The 25,046-nt window shown below is 33.9% G+C and overlaps 1 protein-coding gene across 11 annotated transcripts in view; it reads left to right on the forward strand.

Moving 5' to 3' along the window:
- Window positions 1-25,046, forward strand: part of VPS13B (vacuolar protein sorting 13 homolog B) — a 1,326,809-nt gene that overhangs the window by 778,954 nt on the left and 522,809 nt on the right. For all 11 annotated transcript variants that reach the window (XM_074200569.1, XM_074200570.1, XM_074200573.1 and 8 more), the window contains one exon: window positions 8,643-8,877. In XM_074200569.1, the coding sequence (XP_074056670.1) occupies window positions 8,643-8,877 (235 nt within the window). The remainder of the gene's footprint in view (window positions 1-8,642; window positions 8,878-25,046) is intronic.

Raw genomic sequence — 25,046 nt, forward strand, 5'->3', positions numbered from 1 at the left:
GCTAGAGCACTGGTCCTGGAGTCAGGAGTACCTGAGTTCAAATCCAGACTCAGACACTTAATAATGACCTAGCTGTGTGACCTTGGGCAAATCACTTAATCCCATTTGCCTTGCAAAAAAACTAAAAAAAAAAAGTATATCACAGTATATAAAATTAGATCATTTCTAATCCTCTTTTGGGGTTCAGCCCCTAAGATATGTCTAAGGCAGAGGTATAAGAGCCTAGTCACTTGCTTGTCTTCCCTCAAATTCAGTTTTCTGATGGATGGAGATGTGTCCTGTGAGTCCCAAGGAAGCCTACCCTATATAGTCGGGAGTAGGCTTCAGCTTTGAAATCTGGCCAGGAGGCCTTACCTGCTAGTCTGAGGGACAGGAGATGTAATAGGTCTTGTTCCTAACAACATGGTAAGGGAAAAGTTCCTAGTTTAGGGAGAAAAATATTAAAATCATAGATTTAGAACTAGAAGGGACTTTAGAGGCCTGAGATAACATCTGATACAGGATTTGAACTCAGGCCTTCCTAAGTCCAAACTGAGTGCTCTCTTCATTGCACCACTTGGATGCTTAAATAATTGAGTTTTTGCACATTAAGTTTGAAGTGAGATATAATTTAAGGTATTTTGTTTGCAGTTCCACATAAAGGTTATGTTGAAGGATGGACATTTACAGCTAGATTGTAAGAAAATGCAAAGAACCTGAGGAATTCCAAAATCAGAACGAGAAACTATCAAGAGATGAAAGAGGAATGATTAGAAAAGTCTGGGGAGGAGAGCTAGGAGGATTTGGTATTTGTGAGGGAAGACAGTAGCTATTAGGAAGGAAGGGGTCAACAACAATAAATGCTGATCATTTAGGATAAGCACTTTACTAAACACTGGGAATACAAGTATAGGGTGTCCATAACTCTTAACACATTTTCAAATTTAGATGTCCATAGCTACTATCATCAAGACATTTACAATTTAATGGAGGAAAGGCTGACCTCACAAGAATTGGCCAAGGAGGGGCTACTTTAGTCTGGAAAGCATTATTGATGGGGATTGGAGCCTATCAGATATTGTACATAACTATATGGAGAATTTGTTAAGCACATAATTATGTTCTGGGAAAGATACAAATATAGTTGGTAAACTAGATTGTCCTTGTTGTCAAGAAACTTGTATTTTCTTGGGGAAAGATCATACATATAGGATATTTATATGGTAAGACTAGGCAGGTTGGGAAATGTGCATTGAGGAATACCAAGAGTGGAGGATAATGCCAAAATTGCCAATGTTAGTCTTTGGTAAAAGGAATCTTGGAAGAATACTGATGCCTTTAACAGACATAATGCTGTTTAAAATAAAAGGTCAGTTAAAGAACAAGGTGAAGGTGAATCTATAGGATCATATTTCTAGAAGAGGTCTTAGAGGTCATTGATTCAACTGAGAAAATTCTATGGTAGAGGGCAATTAAGATAATGGTTTACTGAATAAATCATGAAAAATCACAGTTTAAACTTTTTTTAGTGGAGAAAAGTACTTTCTCCTCCCGCTAGCCCTGTGAGAAGTGTATTTTTCCCTATTTTATTTTTTCTCAATTTACATTTACATTTAAACAAAAATTTTTAAATATTTTTAAAAAATTGAGTTCCAATTCTCCCTCTTGAAAAGACAAGCAGTTTTATATAGATTATACATGTGCAGTCATTCAAAACATTTCCATATTAGCCATTTTGCAAAAAAACAAAAAAATGCAGACCAAAAAAGGGGAAATATATTAAAAGAAAATTTAAAAAGTGCACTTCAGTCTTCATCAGACTTTATCGATTCTTTCTCTGGAGATGAATAGATTTTTTCATCATAAGTCCTTTGGGAAAAGGGTAAAAAACATCACTTGTACAAAAATATTTATAGCAGCCCTGTTTGTGGTGGCAAAGAATTGGAGATCAAGTAAATGTCCTTCAATTGGGGAATGGCTTAGCAAACTGTGGTATATGTATGTCATGGAACACTATTGTTCTATTAGAAACCATGAGGGATGGGAATTCAGGGAAGCCTGGAGGGAATTGCATGAACTGATGCTGAGTGAGATGAGCAGAACCAGAAAAACACCGTATACCCTAACAGCAACATAGGGATGATGTTCAACCTTGAAGGACTTGCTCATTCCATCAGTGCAACAATCAGGAACAATTTTGGGCTGTCTGCAAAGGAGAGTGCCATCTGTATCCAGATAAAAAGCCGTGGAGTTTGAACAAAGTTCAAGGACTGTTCCCTTTAATTTATAAAAAAAAAATAGATATCTTATTGTCTGATCTTGTTATCTCTTAGACTTTGTCTTTTCCTTAAGGATATGATTTCTCTCTCATCACACTCAATTTGGATCAATGTACAACATGGAAACAAATTAGAAACAAATTAAAGACTGACAGATTGCTTTCTGTGGGGGGGGGGGGGAAATTGTAAAACTCAAATAATATCTTTAATAAAAAGGTCAAAAAAATTAAAATTAAAATAATAAGTCCTTTGGAACTGTCTTGGCTCATTGTAATGCTGAAAATAGCTGATCACAACTGATCATTGCATTATTGAACACAATTATTGTGTACTTTGTGGAAGATTCTGGTTCTGCTCATTTTACTTTGCATCAGTTCATGAAAATTTTTTCAGAAAGTATTTGCTCATCATTTCTTATAGCATAGTAATATTCCATCACAATCATATTCCACAATTTGTTAAGACATTCTCCAATTAATGGGCATCCTCTTAATTTCTAATTCAATGTTATCACAAAAGGAACTGCTGTAAATATTTCCTTTATCTTTTATCTCTTTTGGGTATAGACCCAGTAGTGGTATTGCTGGGTCAAAGGGTATATATGTACAGGTTTGTTTCCCTTGGATATAGTTCTAAATTGCTCCCCAGAATGGTTGAATCAGCTCATTATTCCACGAACAGTGCATTAGTGCTTCAGTTTTCCCATATCCCCTCCAACATTTATCATTTTCATTTTCTGTCATATTAGTCAATCTGATAGGTGTGGGAATGGTACCTGAGAGTTGTTTTAATTTGAATTTCCCTAATGAATAGTGATTTAAAATATTTTCTCATATACCTATAGATAGCTTTGATTTCTTCATCTGAAAACTACCTGTATATATGCTTTGATCATTTATCAATTGGGAAATAAAAGCATTAATACCAGTGTCTTCATCATACAAATGGGAAAACTCAGTCATACATTTTCAGTAACTTCAGAGGTGAAACACTTGTTAAATATTGGCAAGGGAATTTGAACTCTCAGCACTCCTGATTCCAAGTCTATTGGGTTTTTTTAATTTATGCTGCTAATAACTCACAATTCAATTAATGCTTTTAAGGTTTTACAAATTCAGTCCAAACAGCACTCATTAAGGACATGTTTATGGGCATTGTACTGAAAATACAAACACAAATTGAAAAGTAGCCCTCTTTACCCAAGGGATTGATGTTCTACTGTGCAGATATGATATATTAACAGGTAAGCATCTAATAATTTGTGGATAATGGAGTGAGGGAGCCTATAAAAGATTTCTTGTAGAAAATGATACCTGAGTTAAACCTTGAAGGAATCTAGGAATTCTAGCTAGCTGTGAGAAAGTTGTGCATTCTATACTATGGGCAGACTATGCAAAAGCTTAAAAGGAATGCTAAGTTTCAGTAAAGCAAGTATCTAACTTCAGTTTTATGTGTGAAATAAAATAATAAAACTAGAAAGATAGGTTGGAATTAGTTAATGAAGGGCTAAAAGTGCTACCCTGAAAAGTTTGAATTAAACCCTTGAGACATAGTGAGCCATTGAATTTTCTCAACTAGGGGAATAATTTTGTTGACCTGCTGCTTTAGGATTACTATTTTGACAGGTTATGAAATATGAGTTAGAGAGAAGATAGGCTATAAACTGACTATAGTTAGGAAGCTATTGTAGTCCAAGGAAAAAGCTATTTAGGTCTTCTATTAGGGTAGAGGCCATCTTATGGCAAAAAGAGAATGAATGTGAAAAGCACTGTGGAGGTTGAATGAACAAGACTTCACAGATGGATGAGGGAGAAATAATTGGAGTGTCTTTGACAGAAACATTGAACTTTGAAAAGGGGGTCAGGTTAGACAGAAAAAATAATAATTCTTTTGAATTTGCTGAGGTTAAGATGATAGTGGAACATCCAATTGGAGTTATCCAAAAAACATTTGGTGACACAGGACTATATCTCAGGAGGCTTAGATAGTTATATTATGGAATCATCTTCAAAGATATGATAGTTGGGGTCATGGAAGCTCTTGAGATCATGGAGAAAGAAGGTCTAGAGAAAATCATGGGGACCACCCATATATAGAAGGTGGGTTTTGTAGATCCAGCAGCAATATTGAGAAAGGAGAATAAAAAGATAGTGACATCAAAAAAAATCAGAAAAGCAATTATATCCTAGAGCAAGAGTGTCCTTAGTTAACAATGTTAAAGACATCAAGAATTCAAAAAAAGCTTTCCCCAAAGCAGCCAAGTGAGATGGTTAATACATATATATAATTAATTCCCATTAAGTTCAAATTCTCTTTCCTTTATACTCCCCACCACCCCACCCTTTTCCTATTCCTCATGTTTCTCTCTTCCCCACTTCCTGTTCAGGGTCTCTCATTGAAAGATGCTGTTCTGAATACTGAATCACTCCATTGTAATCAGCAGGGGCTTCAGTATGTCTTTAATTTTCCCAATTGGATATAAGAGTCAGCTTCTTCTATTTTCTCCTTTCTCTATCCCATTTTCAGTTTCCTAAATAAAAGTTTCCTGAGGGGCAATATAAACTCTTTGGGAATTCTCACTCATAGGCCTGAAACACCATCTCTTATTGAGTTCCCCATTGATATACATATTGACTTGGATTCCTTCCTCCAGGAAAATGAAATACTGATCTTTCATCCTTCATTCTGAAATTTGTTTTATATTTTGTCACAAACACCCAAGAACTGACTTGAAGGCATGCCTGCTTCACCAATTGTCAACTTCAAGTAAATTCCCTGATGCTTTCTTATAGTCCTGAAGGTAATTCACTATGACCTGCATCTGTGAAACCTCTTTGCCTTCTACACAAAGCTGCCACCTCTTCAAAGTCTATTGTGCAGAAGATGTGAATGGTTTGAATTAAAGAAAATGTCAGCAAAATATTACTGTATTTTTCATTTTACCTTATTCTGAATGAGAAGTGGGGAGGGGTGGAAAGCATTGGTGCAAGATAGGGGTAGGGAAAATAATGAAGTGGAACTTACCTTTCAGATTGTACTTAAATTAGTAAGAACTCAGACTAAATTCAATCCTTTTAATTCACTTCTCAAAATTAGATGACAAAATAATACTTACTTCATTGGTTCATCATAAGTAGATGATACTTCACATGTGTAGCCCTTGACATAATAGGAATCAAAATAGGAGGTGATTCTATTTCAAGAATTTATAATAATTCCTTCTCTTTAACACATGAATGTGTTCAATATTGGCAAAAGAACACGTTGCTACCAAAACTGAAATAAGATCCTTGAAACAGAAAGGATGTTGCCATGGAAAAATGAAGTAACACTCAGTGCAGCTGTGATGCATTAATGAATAGGATATTTTTTTAAAAGATCATTTGTGTTTGGTGTGGCTCAGAGGGTCCCAACCAGATGGTTTCCATGAACAGGATCTGACCCCCGGCTTGAGGACTTCTTACTGGCAGATTACTTCATTTTCTTTCCCTTGGATTGTCAGATCCTTACATTAATGCAAGATTTACTGCTGTAGATTTATATTCAGTTATATAAATCACTCAACATTTTACATTAAAACCACAATTTTAGACTTACAGTTTAACAGTTATTTAAAAAGCGTAAAAAGATTTATATGATAGCTTTAATATAGGTTATTAATGTAACCTAATAATGACTTTGAACTATTTGGATTATGTATATATTCTTTGTCCATCAATAAAAAACCCTATTTTTAAAAACCTATTCATTTGTATTTATACTTGATGTTTCCTCACAGTCATGTATTTCATTTTAATGAATTAAGTATTTCTTATCTGGGCAACTGATTTTTAAAACATGCTGTATATTATTTCTGAAATTTTAGTAAGCATATGAATAAGGATTAGAACTGTTATTATTTCATTGATATAGGAAACTTCTGATTAAGGAAACTGCAACTGCCAATGAAGTTTGCCTACGAATACTGAGAGGGTCACATGGCCAATATGTATCAGAATCTGGACTTGAAGTCTGTCTGGCTTCAATACTAGCTCTTTATCTGTAATATTGCTCAGACTCTCACCTATATCAGCTTATATTTAATAACTAATCAACTATACAAGTTAGATTTTTTTTTACTATTCTTTAGCCTTCTTGACTGAGGTTAAGATAGAGAAAATAGACATATTAGTTTATATTCAATATACATCCAGTTCTTTATTTACCTTAAATCACTACATAATTATTAGTTATTTCATCTGTTCAGTTTTAAAATTGTATACTATCTCTGTTGAACTACCTGTTTTACACTGAGTAGATACAGTAGTTTATTCTTAAGCTAATAAAATTTAAATATCACGAATGTGATTATTTTGTATTTTATTCAGTTTTGATTCTGGCATTTGCCTTTAACAAAATACCTACAGGTATGTGTTATACTTCAGGGAGCTATGATTTTGCTCCTTGTGGCTAATCCTTCCACAAGCATGTTGTACCCCTCTCTAACTTAAAAACCCTTGAGAGTTGCGTGCTTAAACAATTTATCACCCTTCAGCACTTGAGCTGGTTTGAGTTTAGTTAGGGTAGTCCTTGATCAACAGATTTGTGGGTATTCTGTCACTAATTGTGTCCTTTGAACTCTTTAAACTATGTAGAGATCTACTTGCATAAACTTCAGGAACCGAGGATCATCTCTATATTGCTGTGAGGTATCAGCTAAGATGTTAGTCATTATGTAATAGACATGGAGTTTATTTATTATGTGTTTATATATTTAAGTAAGCTTTTATAATAAAAGTGGTAATTTTGTCAGCATTATTATTATTGGTCCTTACTGCCAACTGTTACTGAGAAAATGATATTTGTATGCATTTTAAAATCTGTATAATTTTTAAGCATGTTTAAAAATCTAAATGTGATACATTCTTAACAAGACAAAGTCATTTATATTCCAGTATAAATAAAGTACATTCTGGGATCTTGGATCAATAAACCACTTATCAAATATGTAATTAATTTCATCTTTTAACTCAAATAGCACAAGAATAAGGAGCAAGCCCAGACTTCATGCAACAATGTATTTATTTTTGCAAAATTCTACTTAGATTTTTCTTCAGTGAATTCACGTCACTTTGTCTAAGCAAAACTACTCAGAAATGTTGAAGTAAAGATGAATATCTGTGCTTTATTTGCCAGGCTGGCAAATTATTTATGGTATCAAGGAATTCCAACCTTATTACATATCTTTATTGCTCTCAAGAGGGAATATATCTGCCCCAAAGGGAGGAGTATCCTGGTATATTTGTGTTTAGTTTTGTTTCAAAAAATATGGTCCCATTAGTGATATGAATTCTCAGAATATTTGAGACTTTATCAGGCACTGTTGAGTCACAAAGCACAAACCAATTTTGTTTTTATCACATCCTTAAATAACATCGTATGTCCAAAACATTTAGAAAAAACTTAACAAACATTTTTTATTTTCTTAACAAAGCATTCAAGTGTGCAAGCTGTTGAGGCTATTTGATATCCAGGTGCAGAGTATTACTTGCAAGAGCCAACTAAGGCTAACTAACAGACGTTAGTCTACATTGCCTACAAATTAAGAAGTCATGATGAGTTCAGTTCTTGGTTTGGATTTAGTCAGCCTTGCCTAAAGTCTCCAAGGGTCTGGCAAAATTGTCAGAAATTTTCCATAGTAGACTTAATATATCTGTATTGTGTAGCTGGGGGAGGGGGAAAATTTTCACGTGAATATTCGTGTCATAGTTCCCAATATGAAGATTTGCAAATGACATAAATCTTTACTTCTTTATTACTTCCTTCATTGCTATTCATTTATACATAGACAAAAATGCCCCCACAAATGTAAATAATATCTGGTTTATAGTGAGCATGTCAGTAAGTAACTAAAGGATTTACTCATTTCAGAATGACTAGTGTTTGAGCTTGGACCTTTTCCTCTTACATTTTCGTCTGTGAACTACAAAGGAAAGGAAGAATTCACATTGAAATAAATCTTTTCAGAAAGTAATAGCATATAAAATGCTAGTCATCTCTAAAGCCTTAGCTGGTGCTAACAAAAGCTAATGAACTGCAAAAGAAGGAGGATTTTCTCACCTTTTTTGCCAGCACATTTTCTAACTCAGTCATGTTTTTGGAAAGAGCTGTGGAAAGGCAGATATATTTTCAGTTTATGTGGCTATGCCCTTTTGATCAAGTTTATAGACAGTAACAGTACCTTTTCACATAGTATTTTTTTTAACCCAATAAAATGTGACTTTTAAAGACTTAAGGTCATGGAAGTGTTGCATGTTTATTCTAGTGAAGGTATAAGTGCATTATTTTCAAAATGTAGTCTGAGATCTAATCTGTAAAACATTTTCATTTCCTTTTGTTTTCTAGCTTGAAGTACAATCCTGTTGTGTATTCATTCCAAATGATAGCCTGCCTTCCCCAAGTACAATTGTATCTGGTGATATCCCTGGAACAGTAAGAAGTTGGTATCATGGACAAACTAGCATGCCAGGAACTCTTGTTCTGTGCTTACCCCAGATAAAGATTATTAGTGCTGGACACAAGTACATGGAACCTTTGCAAGAGATCCCATTTGTTATCTTGCGACCCATTCTTGAAGAAGGTAAAATTATTAAAAATTTTCCTATGATCATTATATTTTTATACTTTTTTCTTTCATATATATTGATATTTGGGTAAATCAGTTTTCAAGACTGTAAGATATTTACTGCTCAAGGTAAGTGAGCTAAAAGTAGTTATTGACATGTATTTAGGCATATACATATCCATATACATATTAGAGCATACATATTGAATGAAAAAACTTTATGTGTTTGATTGGACACTATAGTGCTAGGAAGCTTTTTGGGAGAACAGCAAGCCTTATGAAAAATTCGTTATTTTTACTTCATATATTTGAATTATGAAGAATAATTAACTATTTGTGATGATGTATATAAAAGCACTTTGTAAACATGAAAGTGCTTTTTTATAAATGTTGCTATTATCTCTTAAAAAACTAAGACATTTAACTTTTGCTTAGATATGCTGTCTCCATATTTCAGTTTTTCATAATTCAATATCAGTGCTTATATATAGCACAATTTATAACTTAATTTTTTCTTTTTATTTCAAGGTGATTATTTTGATGATTATTTCATTTAATCCCTCCTCTAAAGCTAAAATTTTTATTTTTACACAAATTCATATCTTTTTCAACTTGACATATTTAAATCTCATTCTATATGAGAAGTTGGAAAGATTTATTGAGCCAAATCACAAAGTAAATAATGTTGACATATTTTAACAACAGGGTTATTAACTTTTTGAAAATGGTAGACAGGGCAGCACCTCATTCATTTTACTATTCTGTAAGTGTATGAATCTCTGTGTTTTTCATGTTTATGTCATAATATTACTATTGGGAAGTAGACCAGGTTCTTTGTAGCCTATTACTCTTAACTTTCCCTTACTGTTTTCTTTACTCATATTTTAGAAATCTGGATGATGGCCTTGGAAAATTTTCTTAAGTACTACAGACGATCACATTTTCTTTTTTTTTAAACTTAATATAGATACATGGTAATAAATTCAGTTATACTAGAACCCTAGAGTTGTAAGAAACCTTAGAAGTGATCCAGTCTTAACTTTCGTCCTATGTAGAAATTTCTTCAACTACTATCTCCACATCTCTATTTTCTGTGTAAGCATTACCAGGGACAGAGTTAACTGCTGATCAAAGCAAATTTTCCCCTCATTTTCTATGTCAATCATAGCTTCAACCTCACATGTCTTGCCTTGTCTCTCCTGAGCCACTCATTCAGGAAAACCCCAGAATTGATTCACTTTGCTCCCCCTTTCTTGAGACATCTCCTCATATTATCGCCAACCATTTTGTCATCACAACTGTAGTCTTTTTCCCTCTTCTTCTTTTCTGAAATAAAGAACTGGATCAAATCAATTCTACCACTGCTCCAGTTTGTTATCATTCTGCTCTCCTATGGCCACACTTAGCATTCCTATAATTTTCAGGTCCCCTCCCTAGCCACAATTCTACTACTTGTATTGGTCTCCTATTTGAATGTAAGTTCCTTGTTTTTAATTTTGTGTCTGTATTGCAAAACCAGTGGTTGACACATAGTAAATTCTTTTTTTTTTGCTTTATCAAATGCATGATTTTATTCATAAATTCAGTTGTACTTAAATAGGAACACACATGCATAATTTGTGTTTTTACTTTTTAAAAAAATTGTAATAGTTTCTTTGTAATTGTTTCCAATCTGATAGCATTATTGAATTTAGTTTGGGATATGCTGAATTTGACATGGAAGCAGGACAACTAAGCGTAGCTAGGACATAAGGACTACCCAGTCTTTTTTATTTATTTAAAAATCTTTAATTTTTATTCTTTTTTATCTTCTGCCAACTTCCACTTCGAGTGTTTCTTAAATTCACATCTAATTTTTCTAGTATATCATAAAAACTATAACAATTACAGAAGTCTGTATCTTTATAGTTTAAATATTCTCCTAATTAGTCTAGAAGTCAGTTTACCAGAAACAATTAAATTTATTTTGAGCTATTATTCAGCAGGACAAACCAGATGGGAAAGTATAGAATCAGATTTAAACTTCCAATCCCCATTCATCAGATTCCCTAGGAGGATATATAGTGGCAATATAACCAACCAGTGAAGCAAAGATTACAAATAGTTCCTGAGCCAAATTTTTTCTCTCCCTGTCCAGTCTTCCTGTACAGAAAAGAGACCCTTTTCAAGAGATTTAAATCTTCAGCTGGATTGCAATAGCAGATATGATAACTTCTAATTATCAAATTGATTTTTCTAAATTATTTTAAAGGAGATTTATAAAGAAATTGTGTGCATCTACTAGTAAATGCTTATACAAAAAAAATCACTGAAGTATATGATAGAAGTTTATTTTGTATGTCTACATATAACTTGTTAGTGAATTTGTAGTAACATTTTTATATATTCTTTTATCTTAAACTCTTATATAAAACTAGATAAAATAGATCCCATTTCTTTTAAATAGTTGAAATGAGTCTTAATCCTTTAAATTTTATATCTTTGTCTTATGTCTTCAAAACAACACAACAACCTAAGATTTCTGAGGATTGCATTTTTGAATATTATTATTCCTGAAAGATAGAAGATAAATTTGAAATGAGATCGTGGTTTTAATTATTTCAAATGTGATCATGGCTATTTAAGATTGTAATACATTCTATACGTAAATTGTACCTCACATGTTAGTCTTCCTTTTAATATACGATCACTGATCCTGGAGTTAGGCAATCTGGATTTTAAGTGAGTGTGGGAGTGGGAGACTATTCATATGAAATCTTTTTTTAAAAAAAATAAGTTTTTATTTATATTTTCTGGGTTTTGTATCACTATAATATTCCATGTATTATTCTTATTTCCAGACAACATCCCATAAGACAAATATTATTTTTTGAAAGAGAGGAAAAAAGAAAATCAGAACAATTAATAGACTGAAAAAGTTCAAAAACTGTTCAATATGTAATACTTGTGCAACTGCTACCTCCATGAAGGGGAATAAATTGGGAATGTCTTCTCATATCTCTTCATTTGAGTCCTACTTGATCTTTATATTTTTTGTTACATTTATTTTTAATTTTTTCAGAGTATCATTTTATATGTTTTTGTAGTTTCTGTGTTTATTATTTTCTTGACTTTACTTATTTCAGTATGTATCAGTTCATATGTATCTTTCTATGTTTCTCTATATTCATCACTCATATCATTTCTTATAGTTACAGTACTATTACAATTTACTTAACTGTTCCCCAATCAATAAATATCTACTCTGTGATTTTAATTCTCAACTACCATAAAAGTATTTGCTATAGTAGGGTGGAGCCAAGATGGCTGTGTGAAGGCAGCATTTCCTGGAAACTCCTTCCCCCAGAACTCCAAAAACCATCAAATTATGACTCTCGCCAAAAATTTAGAGGGGGCGGAACCCACAGAAAGACTGAGTGATATGTTTTCCCAGTCCAAGATAATTTAGAAGTTCCATGGGAAAGGTGTGTCTCACCAGGACTGGGCATTGGAAAAAGCCCCAGTCACAGTGCACCCTGGGAACAGCTTGGAGGGGTGGGGAGAGAATTCTGCTACACCAGAATTAGTGTGGAGTGAGGGAGCACTGGCTGCAGAACCTGCAGCGAGAATCTGGAGAAAGCAGCCTGCACTCCCAGAGTATAGCCCACAGATGGTAAGGGGGTCAGGGGAGATTGCAAAAATTTCTCTGCTCTCCCTGGGGGGCAGGACTCTGCTGTTTGCCCACACTCATATCCAGCTTGCAGTTTGGCCTTCCATACTAAGATAGCTGAGCAGGGCTCCTCCTTACAACTCCAGGGCAGAGGGAAGTGCTGTTCTCATCTACATATCAAAAAGCAAGAGAGCATAAGAGCTTAGAGGAATAAAGGTCCCAGTGGGGTGTCTCAAAAAAAAAATAACCCCAAAGCCTTGGAAGTGCTGTAAATTAGTCTTGGGCTGAGGAAATGAGTAAACAACAGAAAAAAGAAGAATCTGACCATAGAGAATTACTTTAGTCCCATGGAAGATCAAAGCACATACTCAGATGACAACAAAATTGAAGCTTCTGTATCCAAAACCTCCAAGAGAAATAGAAAATGGGCTCAGACTATGGATGAGCACAAAAAAAGACTTTGAAAAGTACTTAAAGGAAGTGGAGGAAAATTGGGAGAAATGAGAGCAATGCAGAAAAATCACGAAAACCAAATCAACAGCTTGGTGAAAGAAATACAAAAATATACTGAGGAAAATATGTTAAAAACCAGTTTAGGCCTAATGGAAAAAGCAAAGCAAAAGGCAAATGAGGAGAAGAATGCCTTAAAAAGCAGAATTGGCTTGCTGGAAAAGGAGATAAAAAAGTTCTCTGAAGAAAATAACTCCTACAAATGCAGAATGGAACTAAAGGAAGCTGATGACTGCAAGAAATCAGAAAGAAATAAACTTCCAAAAAAGCCCCAAATTATTAGAAAATGTGAAATATCTCATTGGAAAAACAGCTGACCTTGAAAACAGCTCCAGAAGAAATTAAAAATTACTGGTAACTCTGAAAGTTACGACCAGGAAGAGCCTAGACTTCATTTTCAAGAAATAATACAGCAAAATTACCCTGAGATCCTAGAAGCAGAAGGTAAAAGAGAAATTGAGGGAATTCACTGATCACCTCCTGAAAGAGATTCCAAAAGGAAAACTTCCAGGAATATTATAGCCAAATTCCAAAGCTCCCAAATCAAAGAGAAAATTCTAAAAGCTGCCAGAAACAAACTATTCAATTACCAAGTCTTCATAGTCAGGATTACACAGGATCTGGCAGCATCTACATTAAGGGCTTGTAGGGATTAGAATATGATATTCCTGAAGGCAAAAGATCTTGGTTTACTCTTGTGGCTTGCTTCAACTTGGGGCCCACAGTGATGACCACCCTCCTGGAGGGGAGCTGAGAATAAGGAGTCAAGCCACCACTGCCATATGCCTCCAGCTCAAATTTATTACTGCTTAGCTTCTACATATATACTGTTAGGTCTTCTGGTGTGTAACCAAGAAAATGAGGGAATGGGAGTGCACAAGTGGTGTACATGCAGCGTCTTGTGTTACCGGATAAGGGGGTACTTTAGGGGGGGGAGGTGGTAAAACACAGCTGTGTCTTGTGCCCTTGGTCTTTGGGGCAGAATGACCAGCTCCCAAGGACTCTGGCTGTACCTTAGGTCTCAGGGCGGTATGCCAGCCCCTGAGACTATCCAGGTGGCAGGGCCGTTAGAATAGCCTGTGTTCCCACAGTTTACAACTGAGAATCAACTACTCAGCAAAACTGAACATCCTCTTTCAGGGGAAAAGATGGACTTACAATGAAATAGGAGACTTTCAGACTTTCCTATTGAAACAACCAGAGCTGAACAGAAATATGATCTCCAAGTACAGGACTCTGCTGAACCACAGAAGGGGTGGATGAGAAGGACTAACTATGAGGAATTTAATGATTTTAAACTGTTTGTATTCCTGCATGGGATGAAGACATTGATAACTCATATGGACTTTCTCACTTAAAAGAGCCATTAGAAGGAACATAAATAGACAGGACACAGGAAAGAGCAGAATATAATGATATAGTAAAAAGACGAAGTCAGTGGGTAATAAAGTACTGGGAGGAAGAGAAAGGAGATAAAGAAGCTAAGAAATTTCACATGAGTCAAGAAAAAGCTTTTTCAATGGAGTGGAAAGGGGGAAGGCCAGGAGGGAATGAGTGAGTGAGTCTTCATTCTCATCAGAAATGGCTCAGAGAGGAAATAACATACACACTTAATAAGGTATAGAAATCTATCTTAACCCAGAGAAAAATGAGGAGATAGGGATGGGCTAAGACGGAATGGGTGATTGAAGAGAGGGAAGATTGTGGGAGAGGGTGGATAGGGACAGGATGAAAGGAGAGAGAGAGAATTGAATAAATGAGTGGGGAGGAATAGAGTGGATGGAAGTACAGCTTATAATAGAAACTGTGTGAGAAATATTGAAGCAACTTCTCTGGTGAACTTTATGATAAAGGAGGTAACTCACCCCAGGGACAGAGCCATTGGAATCTGAACACAGACTGAAGTACATTTTATTACATTGCTGTAACTATTTACAAAGCTATGGGAACTTTGTATTCATTGATTGTCTCTTGAGGTGTAAGCCCAGCAATGGATTCTCTGGTTCGAAGGTATGGATATTTTAGATACATTATATACATAATTTCAATTCTTTTCCAGAGTGGTTGTATCATTTCACAGCTCCACCAAAAACGTTTTAGAGTGCTTATTTTTCCACTATCCCTCCAACATTTACTGTTGCCTTTTAGGTCAGTTCTGTTAATTGGCAAAAGGTCACAAATACTTTGCAAGTTCTTCTTTTGAGAATTGTTTGTGCATATCCTTTCACCATTTATCTATTGTTTATTCATATTTAACTTTGAATGTTTCAGAATTTCTATGAAGCTCTTGTCTTCCAATTTGGTTAGCTTGTTTTATGCAGTTGCATTCAAATAATGGATAAAAATGTTGACTTGTGTTTGGGCAAGGGGCAAAATTCAATTAACACTATCATATTTTTTGGAAAGTATTATCAAATAAGTTATCAGTGATTTCCTAATTGACAAATATGATAACCTTTTCTTATTCCTTTTTCTTCTTGACCTTTCTACTGACAGTGTTCACCACCTTTTCCTCAGGACCCTTTCTTTTCTCTGGATTTTCTAGTTCTCATGCTATATGTCTGTGATTGCTCCTTCTGCCTATGTTAACTTATCATATATCCTGTCCTGTAACACTAAATGTTCCAAGCATTGTCCTCAGTCCTCTTCTGTTTTCTCTCAGTGTTGATCTCATTAATTCCTCTATATTCACCTGTCTCCGTAAAGATAATTCATATATCTATAGAATCAGTCCTACTTTCTTGCAATTCACTTTGTTGAAAACAGAATTCATTCTCTTTATCCTCAAACCTACCTTTCTTTCAAAACTCCATATTCTTTTCAAATATACTGTCATTATACTAAGTCCCCCAGATTTCTAACCTTGGTGGTCTTTATGACTCACTTTTCACTCCAAATCTTGCCATTTCTAATTCTACAAAATTTGACCCCTTCTGTCTGTTCACACAGCTACCACCTAATGTCTCAAGACTTTCCCTACTTCAGTCTATCCTTCACCCTGCTGCCAAAGGATTTTCCTTAAGATCTGACTATGACTCTTTATCATTTCCAAGAGAAAATGTAAACTCTTATTTAAACTTTAACAACTTGGCTCCAACTTATCTTTCTAACCCTATACTCTGTGATCTAGTTAAACTGATGATCCTTCTGTTCCCCACATAAAACATTGAATCTTCTATCACAGTGCCTTTTCACTGGTTAATCCTCCATGACTAGAATGCATTGTCTTCACCTCTTTCTCATAAGAATCTCTCTTTCTTCGAAATGCTGCTCAAGCATTACCTTCACTTAAACTCTTTCCAACATTGCTTTAAGTACTAAGGCCAGTGCATGTTGTTTTTACTGACAGAAAGTAGTTTCCTTTAAAGTTACTATTATTTTGTTATGTTTTATTCCTAGTGTCTAGGATAGTGCCTTTGGTGCTTGATAAATACTTAGTAATTGGTTCTTTTTCAGTTCACATAGATCCTTTAATAATTGCTCTTTGATTTTCAGATTTTTGGTTGGCCTCTTAGCCCAAGTCTATAATTTACTAACCCACATCTATCTAAAGAATGATATCATGAGGGTCTTTCTCAAAAGTCTTTAAATTTATTTCTTAAATTCATGGTATTCCCTTTATCGTTATTGTTGGTCAATAGATATATAATTGATCCTAGTCAGGCATTATTTGTTTTTGTTGAATTTATACTGACTTAGCATTCAGTTTTACTCTTTATAATGTATTCTAGAATTATGTCAGGAATCAAAGTGAAGTTCACAGAACTATGCTTTGAAAACTGAACCTACTCTTCTCCTTTTGAAATGGAAACACTATTTGCCCATCTCCACTTCATCAAGATTTTTCCTATTCTTCATAATTTTCCAATCTTTGAAGGTTACCAAAAGTGATTCAATAGTCACACCTACAAGTTCTTTTATGATCTCTGCCTCTCCATTGAGAAAATGGACCATCCTCATATATTTTGAGTATCGGTGTTTTGTTTGGTGCTGAAGTGCCTTCTTAGAAGAGAAAGAAAAAGTAAAATAGAAACTAAATAGTGCTGTTTTCTCTATGTTCTACATTTTTTATAAAGTGAAGACACTTTGAAAATCTTAAAATGATCATAATTGGTCTATGGAACCTTAATAAACATCTCCTTGTCACAGTATTGGAAAATTATTTATTTTCAATAACATTGATTATTCTTTTTGTTGCCATGGCCATTGTAATGTGAGAAATTTCTCAAATAATTTCCTTCTTTCTACAGTAAGTGCATAAAAGGAATAAGAAATGTTTTTGATGTATTTCTTTCGATTTCAATTGCCCTTGTGAGAGAGGTGATCTCTAATATATCAGTAGTTATTTTAAGTAAAGGGTTTTGGTCAGAATCATGCACTAAGTTAAAATAAAAAGCAATTTCATTGGGAATCACAAATATAATATGCTCAAAGCTAACTGATACCTCTAAGCAGAGGAGTTGCTTGTGACATTATGCCTAGAATAAGTTTTATTTTTTCCTTCTTGAATGAGTTGCATGCATCTTTAATAAAATATTTTAACAGTAATGGAGCACTGAGATCATTCATAAATTAAAGTTTTGCTATTATTGGATCTTGTAAGTTTTTATAGAAACTGATGGGAAATTGTTCATCAGCTATGAAAAACATGAGGAATACTTTTCCATGTAATTCTGGTTCACCTAAAAAGTTTATACATTGTTCCATTTGGGTTGTTTTTATATCATATTTTGATCATACTTTCCATTTGTTCTGGAGGACAGTGGTATACTGTTGCTATGATTTTATTTCCACTGTAGCTCATCATCTTTTACTTTAGTCCAAATGCATGTAAGCTGGTTAGGAACAGGGAGCATAGAGGAATAACCACTTCAGATGAGAATATATTAGTAATTTGAAAAAAATTAAATCTCTTGGAAACCATATTTGTTTAGTATGAAAAAGACATACTCCTAAAATGTCTAAATATAATTAATAAAATTGATATTATCCTTTTATTCTCTCTTTATTATGTTAAATCTGGATTAAAGAATTTTGAGATGGTTATAAACTTGCTCTTATATGATTAGATTCATATAATTGTAGCCCCTTAGCTTCCCTAATTCTTTCAGAGTACAATTCAGGGACCATCATCTACATTAGAGCTTTTGTGATTCCCAATTCGGTAATATTTTCTCTTCAATTGCTTTCAATTGTTTTTTTACTTTGTATGTTTTGTTAGATGTACATGTCTTCTCCCCTATTCACCTATCAAGAAGTTTTCAAGAATAGTAGCAATCACAATTTCTATTTTTTCTTTATCTCAGAAGCACCAGAGTCTCCTAACCTTTAAAAGATGCTTGGTGATGATTGGTCAATTACCCTCCTTCACAAATTCTGATCTCCAACCAAAGTGAAACACTAATTTTTCCTTGAACTTCCATCTCCCACCTTTATTAATTTGCTCAAGCTTCCCCCACCTACATGGAATGTACCTCTTCTCTGCCTGCATGAATTTCACCTTCAAAAATTAAACTTAGTTTTCTCTATAGAGCCTCCTTTGATCTATCTTGTATCTGTTTATATTTGTTATATTTTTCCTTCTCTTTTGCTACCCCCCGACACACACACATCCAGTTTAGGCTTTTGTCTGTTTTTGTTCGCCTTCCTTTGTTCCTTTTCTAGAACACTGCATTGCTCATAAAAATCATTCAATAAACATTTATCAAATTATTGGATTGAACTGAATTATTTATTTCCAAATCTATTTGCTCTTACTTATTTAAAAATGGGTGTGGTACTTTTAGATTTCCCCATATTGCTGTAAAAACACTTGTTCATTCCTGATTTTCCTCTTGCCAGTTTCCTATTATTGTTTTAAGTTTGGTAAGATTCACTTAAATGAAACTTGAAAAATTGAGTCCTGAAAACAATTGTTAATTTAGGTATTCATTTTGTAATTTTGTGAACTATATAAGACCTTTTAAATCAATGTTCCCATTTTAAGCCTAGAAAAAAAGAGTAGATGAGTAGTTTCAACATTAGCTTTTTCAGGTCATCAAGTAAATCTTTAGTCATCATCATTATAATCACCTGGTAGTTACTGTTGACTTTAAACTGAATTTTCTATTGCATGAAAAGTGAAGCAAAATGAGAAAAATGGAATTTCAAATTTAGAGAATTGATGAAACAGGGAAGAAATAAATTGTATGTATGAATATATATCTATATATATTTTTGCATAGACACAAAGCCATATATAAAATAAAAAAGTTTATCGTATTGAGTTTTGTGATCCCTACTTCATTAAATCCATAAATTAATAATTCCCAAATTTAATTCAAAATGATGCTGGAAAACAAGTATGCTTCAGATCAGTTATCATGGCCTATTTGACCAGGCATTGCCTTGTCGTTATTAAAAGTCTTTGATTCCAAAATATTTCTGTTCTGTTTTGCTTGCTTTTTAACTTGTCATTTCCTTGGTGGTTAGTTCCGCTGTACCTATAGGCTCATTGACATGACAGAGATAATATAAACAACTCTTGGAAGTGCTAAGTTAGTGGAATGTCTTTAAAAAGACCTTCTCCTTTAAAATTGAGGTTTCCTTTAGCCTCAATGTCAAATTCCAGGTCTCCAAAAATCAGTAACGTTATTTTTCATTAAGGCAAAATGCTCTAATATCTTTATCTTACATCTTAATCTACCCTTGCAATAAAACTTCCTTAGTCCAAGAGTTCAATAGAACTTCAGTAGTTTTGCGATCTGAATAATCAAGGCTGTCCTCTATTCAGAGTAGGGTCTAACTTTCCTTTACTTTCTCATCCTGCATAGTCTTTCCTATATGAACATTCTCAGTTCTTTCAACTCTTCCTCATCTGTTGTGACCTTGAGATGCTTCTCAATTCTGATTGTTTTCCTCTAGGCATTCTCCATCCATTTCTTTTTGCAAAAAAGTTATACTTAGAACCAGGCACATGACTTCACCAAGCACTATACAACTTGCTCTTGTCACTGTCTCCATTCTAATGTAGTCTAAGCATAACTGACAATTGCCTTATTGTACTTTCAATCGTATTTACTTACTAAGACTCCTAGTTCTATTTTAGACAAACTTGCCTAGCTACACATGCCTCCCCATCAGGTAATTTTAAAGGATTTTTTAAAATTAAAATCTAAGAATATACAATTTCTATTAAATTTTATAGTAATAGACATGACTCCATATTTTAGCCTGTCAGAACCTTTTTGGATTCTGATTTTTGTTATCTATAGCTCCTAACTTTGTATCATCTAACAACTTTAATAAACATGACATCTATGCTTTTATCTATTGTATTGATTAAATACTGTGGCACCCCTTTACAGACATCTTTCCAAGTTTGTTGAAGCATTAATGGCTACTCTGGATTTTATCTTGTTATCTAGCAGACCTCTCCATCTTTTCTAAAATTAAAAGATACTGAATGAACAGGGGCCTTTAGGCACAATGTCTTTGTACCTGTATAAACTTGGTTTTCATCTTCCTGGTAGCTGACTAATCTAAATCTCAATAACAGTAAGAATCAACAATATGTTACTCATTGATGAAACTGAAATGGACAAAGGCTTTAAGTGCAATTTCTCCATAGAACTGTCATTGAATTTCTCTCTTAGACCAGAGACCTTTATAAGCCTATTTTTAGGTTTCAATCTTATTTCATCTTCCTTCTCTGAGATGCTTTCACCTCTGTGTGGAAGATCTAAGCCTTATTTCCTCCTTTATATCAAAGACCTCTTGCTTTTAGCATCACTACTTGGTCCTACTTTTTTTTGCATAAGGATCCTTTGTCTTTTAAATTAATATAAAACACATATTTCTCCTTGCTTCTATTCAGTATTCTTTCCTGTATAATAACTGTCTTTCACCCAGAACCTATTGTCTCCCAAAGCTCTTTCTTGGACCTTTTAGTCTTTATTCATCTTTGGACATATCGTCAGTTCTAATAAAGTCAGTTACTATCTATATAGATACCTCCCTAGCCTTTATTTCCAACCTTAATTTCATTCATTCCTGCACCACAGAATTTTTTGCTAGACATTTTGATCTGTAAGTCCCCACTAACCTCTTAAAATATTAACAAAAAAACTATTTTCCATCTCTAAATCCACTCTACCACCAGGCATTTTAATTTCTATTGAGGACATCACTATGCTCACCTCATCTGATTTCACAACTTTGGAGTCCACCTTTGCTTTTCTCTTATCCCTTTGATCTACAACATGGCCGCTAATGTTTCTTCCACCTCAACCACTCATTGTTTCTTCCACCTCTGTCACTAGAGCTATCTTCAGAGTCTTATAATTCTTCACACTATTTCTAGTTTTTATATAAATTTCTAACCTGTATCAGATGTATAATGATATAATTTTCTAATCCCCATACCTGCAAAATTCATATTCCAAAACATGGGACTGAGGAATCTGGAGAAGGCAGGGAATAAATATTTATATCATTCATACTGAATACCAGCAGTATGCTAAGCATTTAATTAAGATCTCATTTTATTCTCATTATTTATTGCAACTTGTCCTTTGCTCTCAGAGAACCAAACTGATGTCACTATGTTAGAGTCAACATAGCCAACAGAGGTTGATCAGAACAAAACTAGTTCCAAAGACTCTACCATAGGTCAGACATAAGTAGTCCATATCAACATTCAAAGTGAAGATGTCTCGAAATCCATGCATCTCACATTTCTTTTGAGCTACTGCAGTTCTTTGCTTATAGGGCAATGTCTTCTTTGACACAGGCATGTATATTTCATATAATTTCCATTTAAGCCTCACAAAAAAATCCCTTTGAGTTAGGATTATACCTATTATTATCTTTTATTATTATTAATATACCTATTATTATTATAAATGAAGATCTTTTAGTTTGTCTTTTGACCTGCATCTTGGTGCAAAGTGTTGATTCCAAGTTTAGTACTCTGTCAGGTACAATAAACTGTCTTTTTTTGACATAAATTTTGTAGACATAATTTTTTTTTTCAAATTTGGAAGGTAGTGGTTAGTATTTTGTCAAAATATACACATATCATTTTACTGACCAAAAATAAAGTCTTAAGTATTCAGTTAACCTACTTATAAAAGTGGCAAAGTTTTTTCAGTATAAAATTTATAATATATGATGCATGAAATAGATATTGGCAGTGAAATAGATATTTTTGGTTAGCTACTAAACAGAAATTCTAAAAGCTAATAGAACAGGGCAACCCCACCCCCCACAACCAACATTATTTCTACTGGTTGATAATTTGCTACTTAGGGATTTTAGAAACACCATTCATTTTGTCTTTACAAAGTCATCAAATTCCAAAGAGTAAAACACCTGTATGGGAGACTTATTATAGCCATAGAGGTTGAAGTTCTATTTTTATTTTACTAATGAGAAAACATCTTCAAAGAAGATCAACCCAGAATCTGCTCCTATTTCACTGAGCAAGTTATAATCTCTCTGTTTGACAACCTAGAAAATGAAGATAATATCACATTTTATGCCTAAAAGGGAGAATACTGTTTGAGATTATTTCTGGAAAACCTTCCCAACTTAGAGATCATCAGTTTAGTGAGTCTATGATATTGTGTTTCTTAGAGAACATGCTGATTATGAGGCTATATGATATGTCAGGTAAGTTGGCTATGATGTTGAGAATGCATCCCTGGGGTCAATACTTCTCTCGGATTCATATTAGTCATGTGATTGGAAAATTGCCTTTTTATGTCCTCAGATGGAAAGTGGTAGAAGCTCTGTGTTTTGTACTGAGAGTTTCCACATTAGTAGTTTCCCATATTGACTAAATTGCAAATTCACATAAATGGTTATTACTACATCACATTTACATTTTTGCAAGAAATCAATAAGGAAGTTAGAATTAACCTGTTTTTCTTTGCAATAGATTTTAGTACTCAGAATTTGCAGACATTTAATTCCATGGATTCTGAAAAGTTTAAAGAAAAGTTCACCTAAGTTAGTATTCATATTCATCAGTATTTTTGGCAGTGTTAATTTGTATTTAAAATAAGTTTTTCAAATGTGATGAAAATTAGCAGTGTTTTGTCCTCAAAACACTGTTACAGTTGCACAGGAAATAAAAGTTCATGTTGATCATTTTACTGATACTTTATTCCAGTCATTTAACCTTTTCTCCTCTGCTAATGTAGACCTTTGCCAGGAAAAATCTCATATTAAGTTTTGTAAATTAATCATTTGTGAGTTCTCTGGATTCTTGAAAAAATTAATTTCTCCTCAAATTAACTTTATTTTAAAGTGATGAACATTCTTTTAGTTGCCTTGCAGTCACTTTAACTTGCTTTGGGAAATCACCTCCGTGATCTTGTTGTTTATGGGATATGGCTTGGTAGTCAACCCTGGTTTCTGTGGCACTACTTCAAAAACTTTTTCCCATCTAAAATTGCACCTTTCTCAAAACTGTGAACCCACAGAAGTAAAGTTATACTACTGATTCTGCTTCTTGTTTGCCTGAAGTTTTTGAAGACCTAATCTTCACTCTTAGCAAAATCTATAAATGTTTTTCAAGATTATGCAGTAGATAAGAAAAAAACAAGGAGATAGAGAAGGCCTTGGTTCTAATGAAGTATCTGCTGAAAGGAAGGGATTGTGAGTTCTTTATCATCAGTATCAGTCACCTGCATAATACTTTTAGACAATTGATATGTACATTCTATTGTAAAGCAATGAAAAGGTATTTTAGGGATAGAGTGAAAAAAATCTGTTTACTGGAACTGATAATCACTCCAGAATGTTCATCAAAATGCAGGTAGTAGTAAATTATACCTTGTAGGCCAAATTCTGGATTAGAATTCTCTGTGAGGAATCAAGAGATTGGAGTTTAGTCAGGCCTTGACTATGAGCTGATTGCATGACTGTAGTTAGCATCTCTCTCTAAAACTCAGTTTGCTCATCTATATGAAGAATAACATTTAGCGTACTTATTTCGGAGTCATTATGGCATTCAAGTGTTCCTTTTTAAAGAGAGTTTAAGAAGTGTACATGTGGGGTGGCTAGGTGGCACAGTGGATAGAGCACCAGCCCTGTAGTCAGGAGTACCTGAGTTCAAATCTGGCCTCAGACACTTAATAATTAACCTAGCTGTGTGGCCTTAAGCAAGCCACTTAACCCTATTTGCCTTGCAAAATCCTTAAAAAAAAAAAAAAGAAGAAGTGTATATCTCAGACATAAGCCCTCCCTTTTGCTTTTTGTTTTTAACTTTATATATTCAGACTGCTGGTGATGAGTACCTTAGTCTTCTGTAGCATACCTGCCTGAGCTCTAATGCCTTCACTGGAATGAGCCAAGGTCATCTCAGTACTACAGTGAAACCTGAGAGCAGAGTTTTTATAAGTATAATATGCAAAATGTAAACTCCTGGATTATAGGGACTGCCCCAGTTTATATCTCCAGTACTTGACACTTTCTTGTTTGGTTGATTACTTAGTAGCTGAAATTTTTCTCCTCTTGTTCTTTGTGTATTTCCCTTTCTAGTTCCCCACCTATATTATCTTCTATAATTCTGGTTTGATGAGATTCTAAATTTGGTTTTTTTAACATAAATATTTTATTTGTTTTCCAACTAAATAAATAGTAGGGTCTACCTATCTTTCTTTGTAAGGTTTTGTATTTTACAATTTCCCGCCCCCACTGCCCTTATCCCTCTTCCTACACCCCAAGAGAAGGCAATCTCATAATCTTTATATTGTTTCCATGCTAGGCATTGATCAAAATTGAATGTGTTCTGAGAAAAAAACATCTTTGAGGAAGAAATAACATATTAGAGATAGCAAAATTATGTAGTAAATAAGACAACTTTTTTTTAATAATTGAAAATTTCTTTAAACTTTACAGTTCTTTCTCTGGATACTTATGGTATTATCTGTCACAGATCCCCTAAAATTATTGTACTGATTATTGTACTGATTATTGTACTGATTGAGTGAGCAAGTCCATTAAGGTTGTTCATGACCCCCATGTTGTTGTTAGGGTG

The sequence above is a fragment of the Macrotis lagotis genome, chromosome X (genome assembly GCF_037893015.1).
Source record: "Macrotis lagotis isolate mMagLag1 chromosome X, bilby.v1.9.chrom.fasta, whole genome shotgun sequence".
Classification (NCBI taxonomy): Eukaryota; Metazoa; Chordata; class Mammalia; order Peramelemorphia; family Peramelidae; genus Macrotis; species Macrotis lagotis.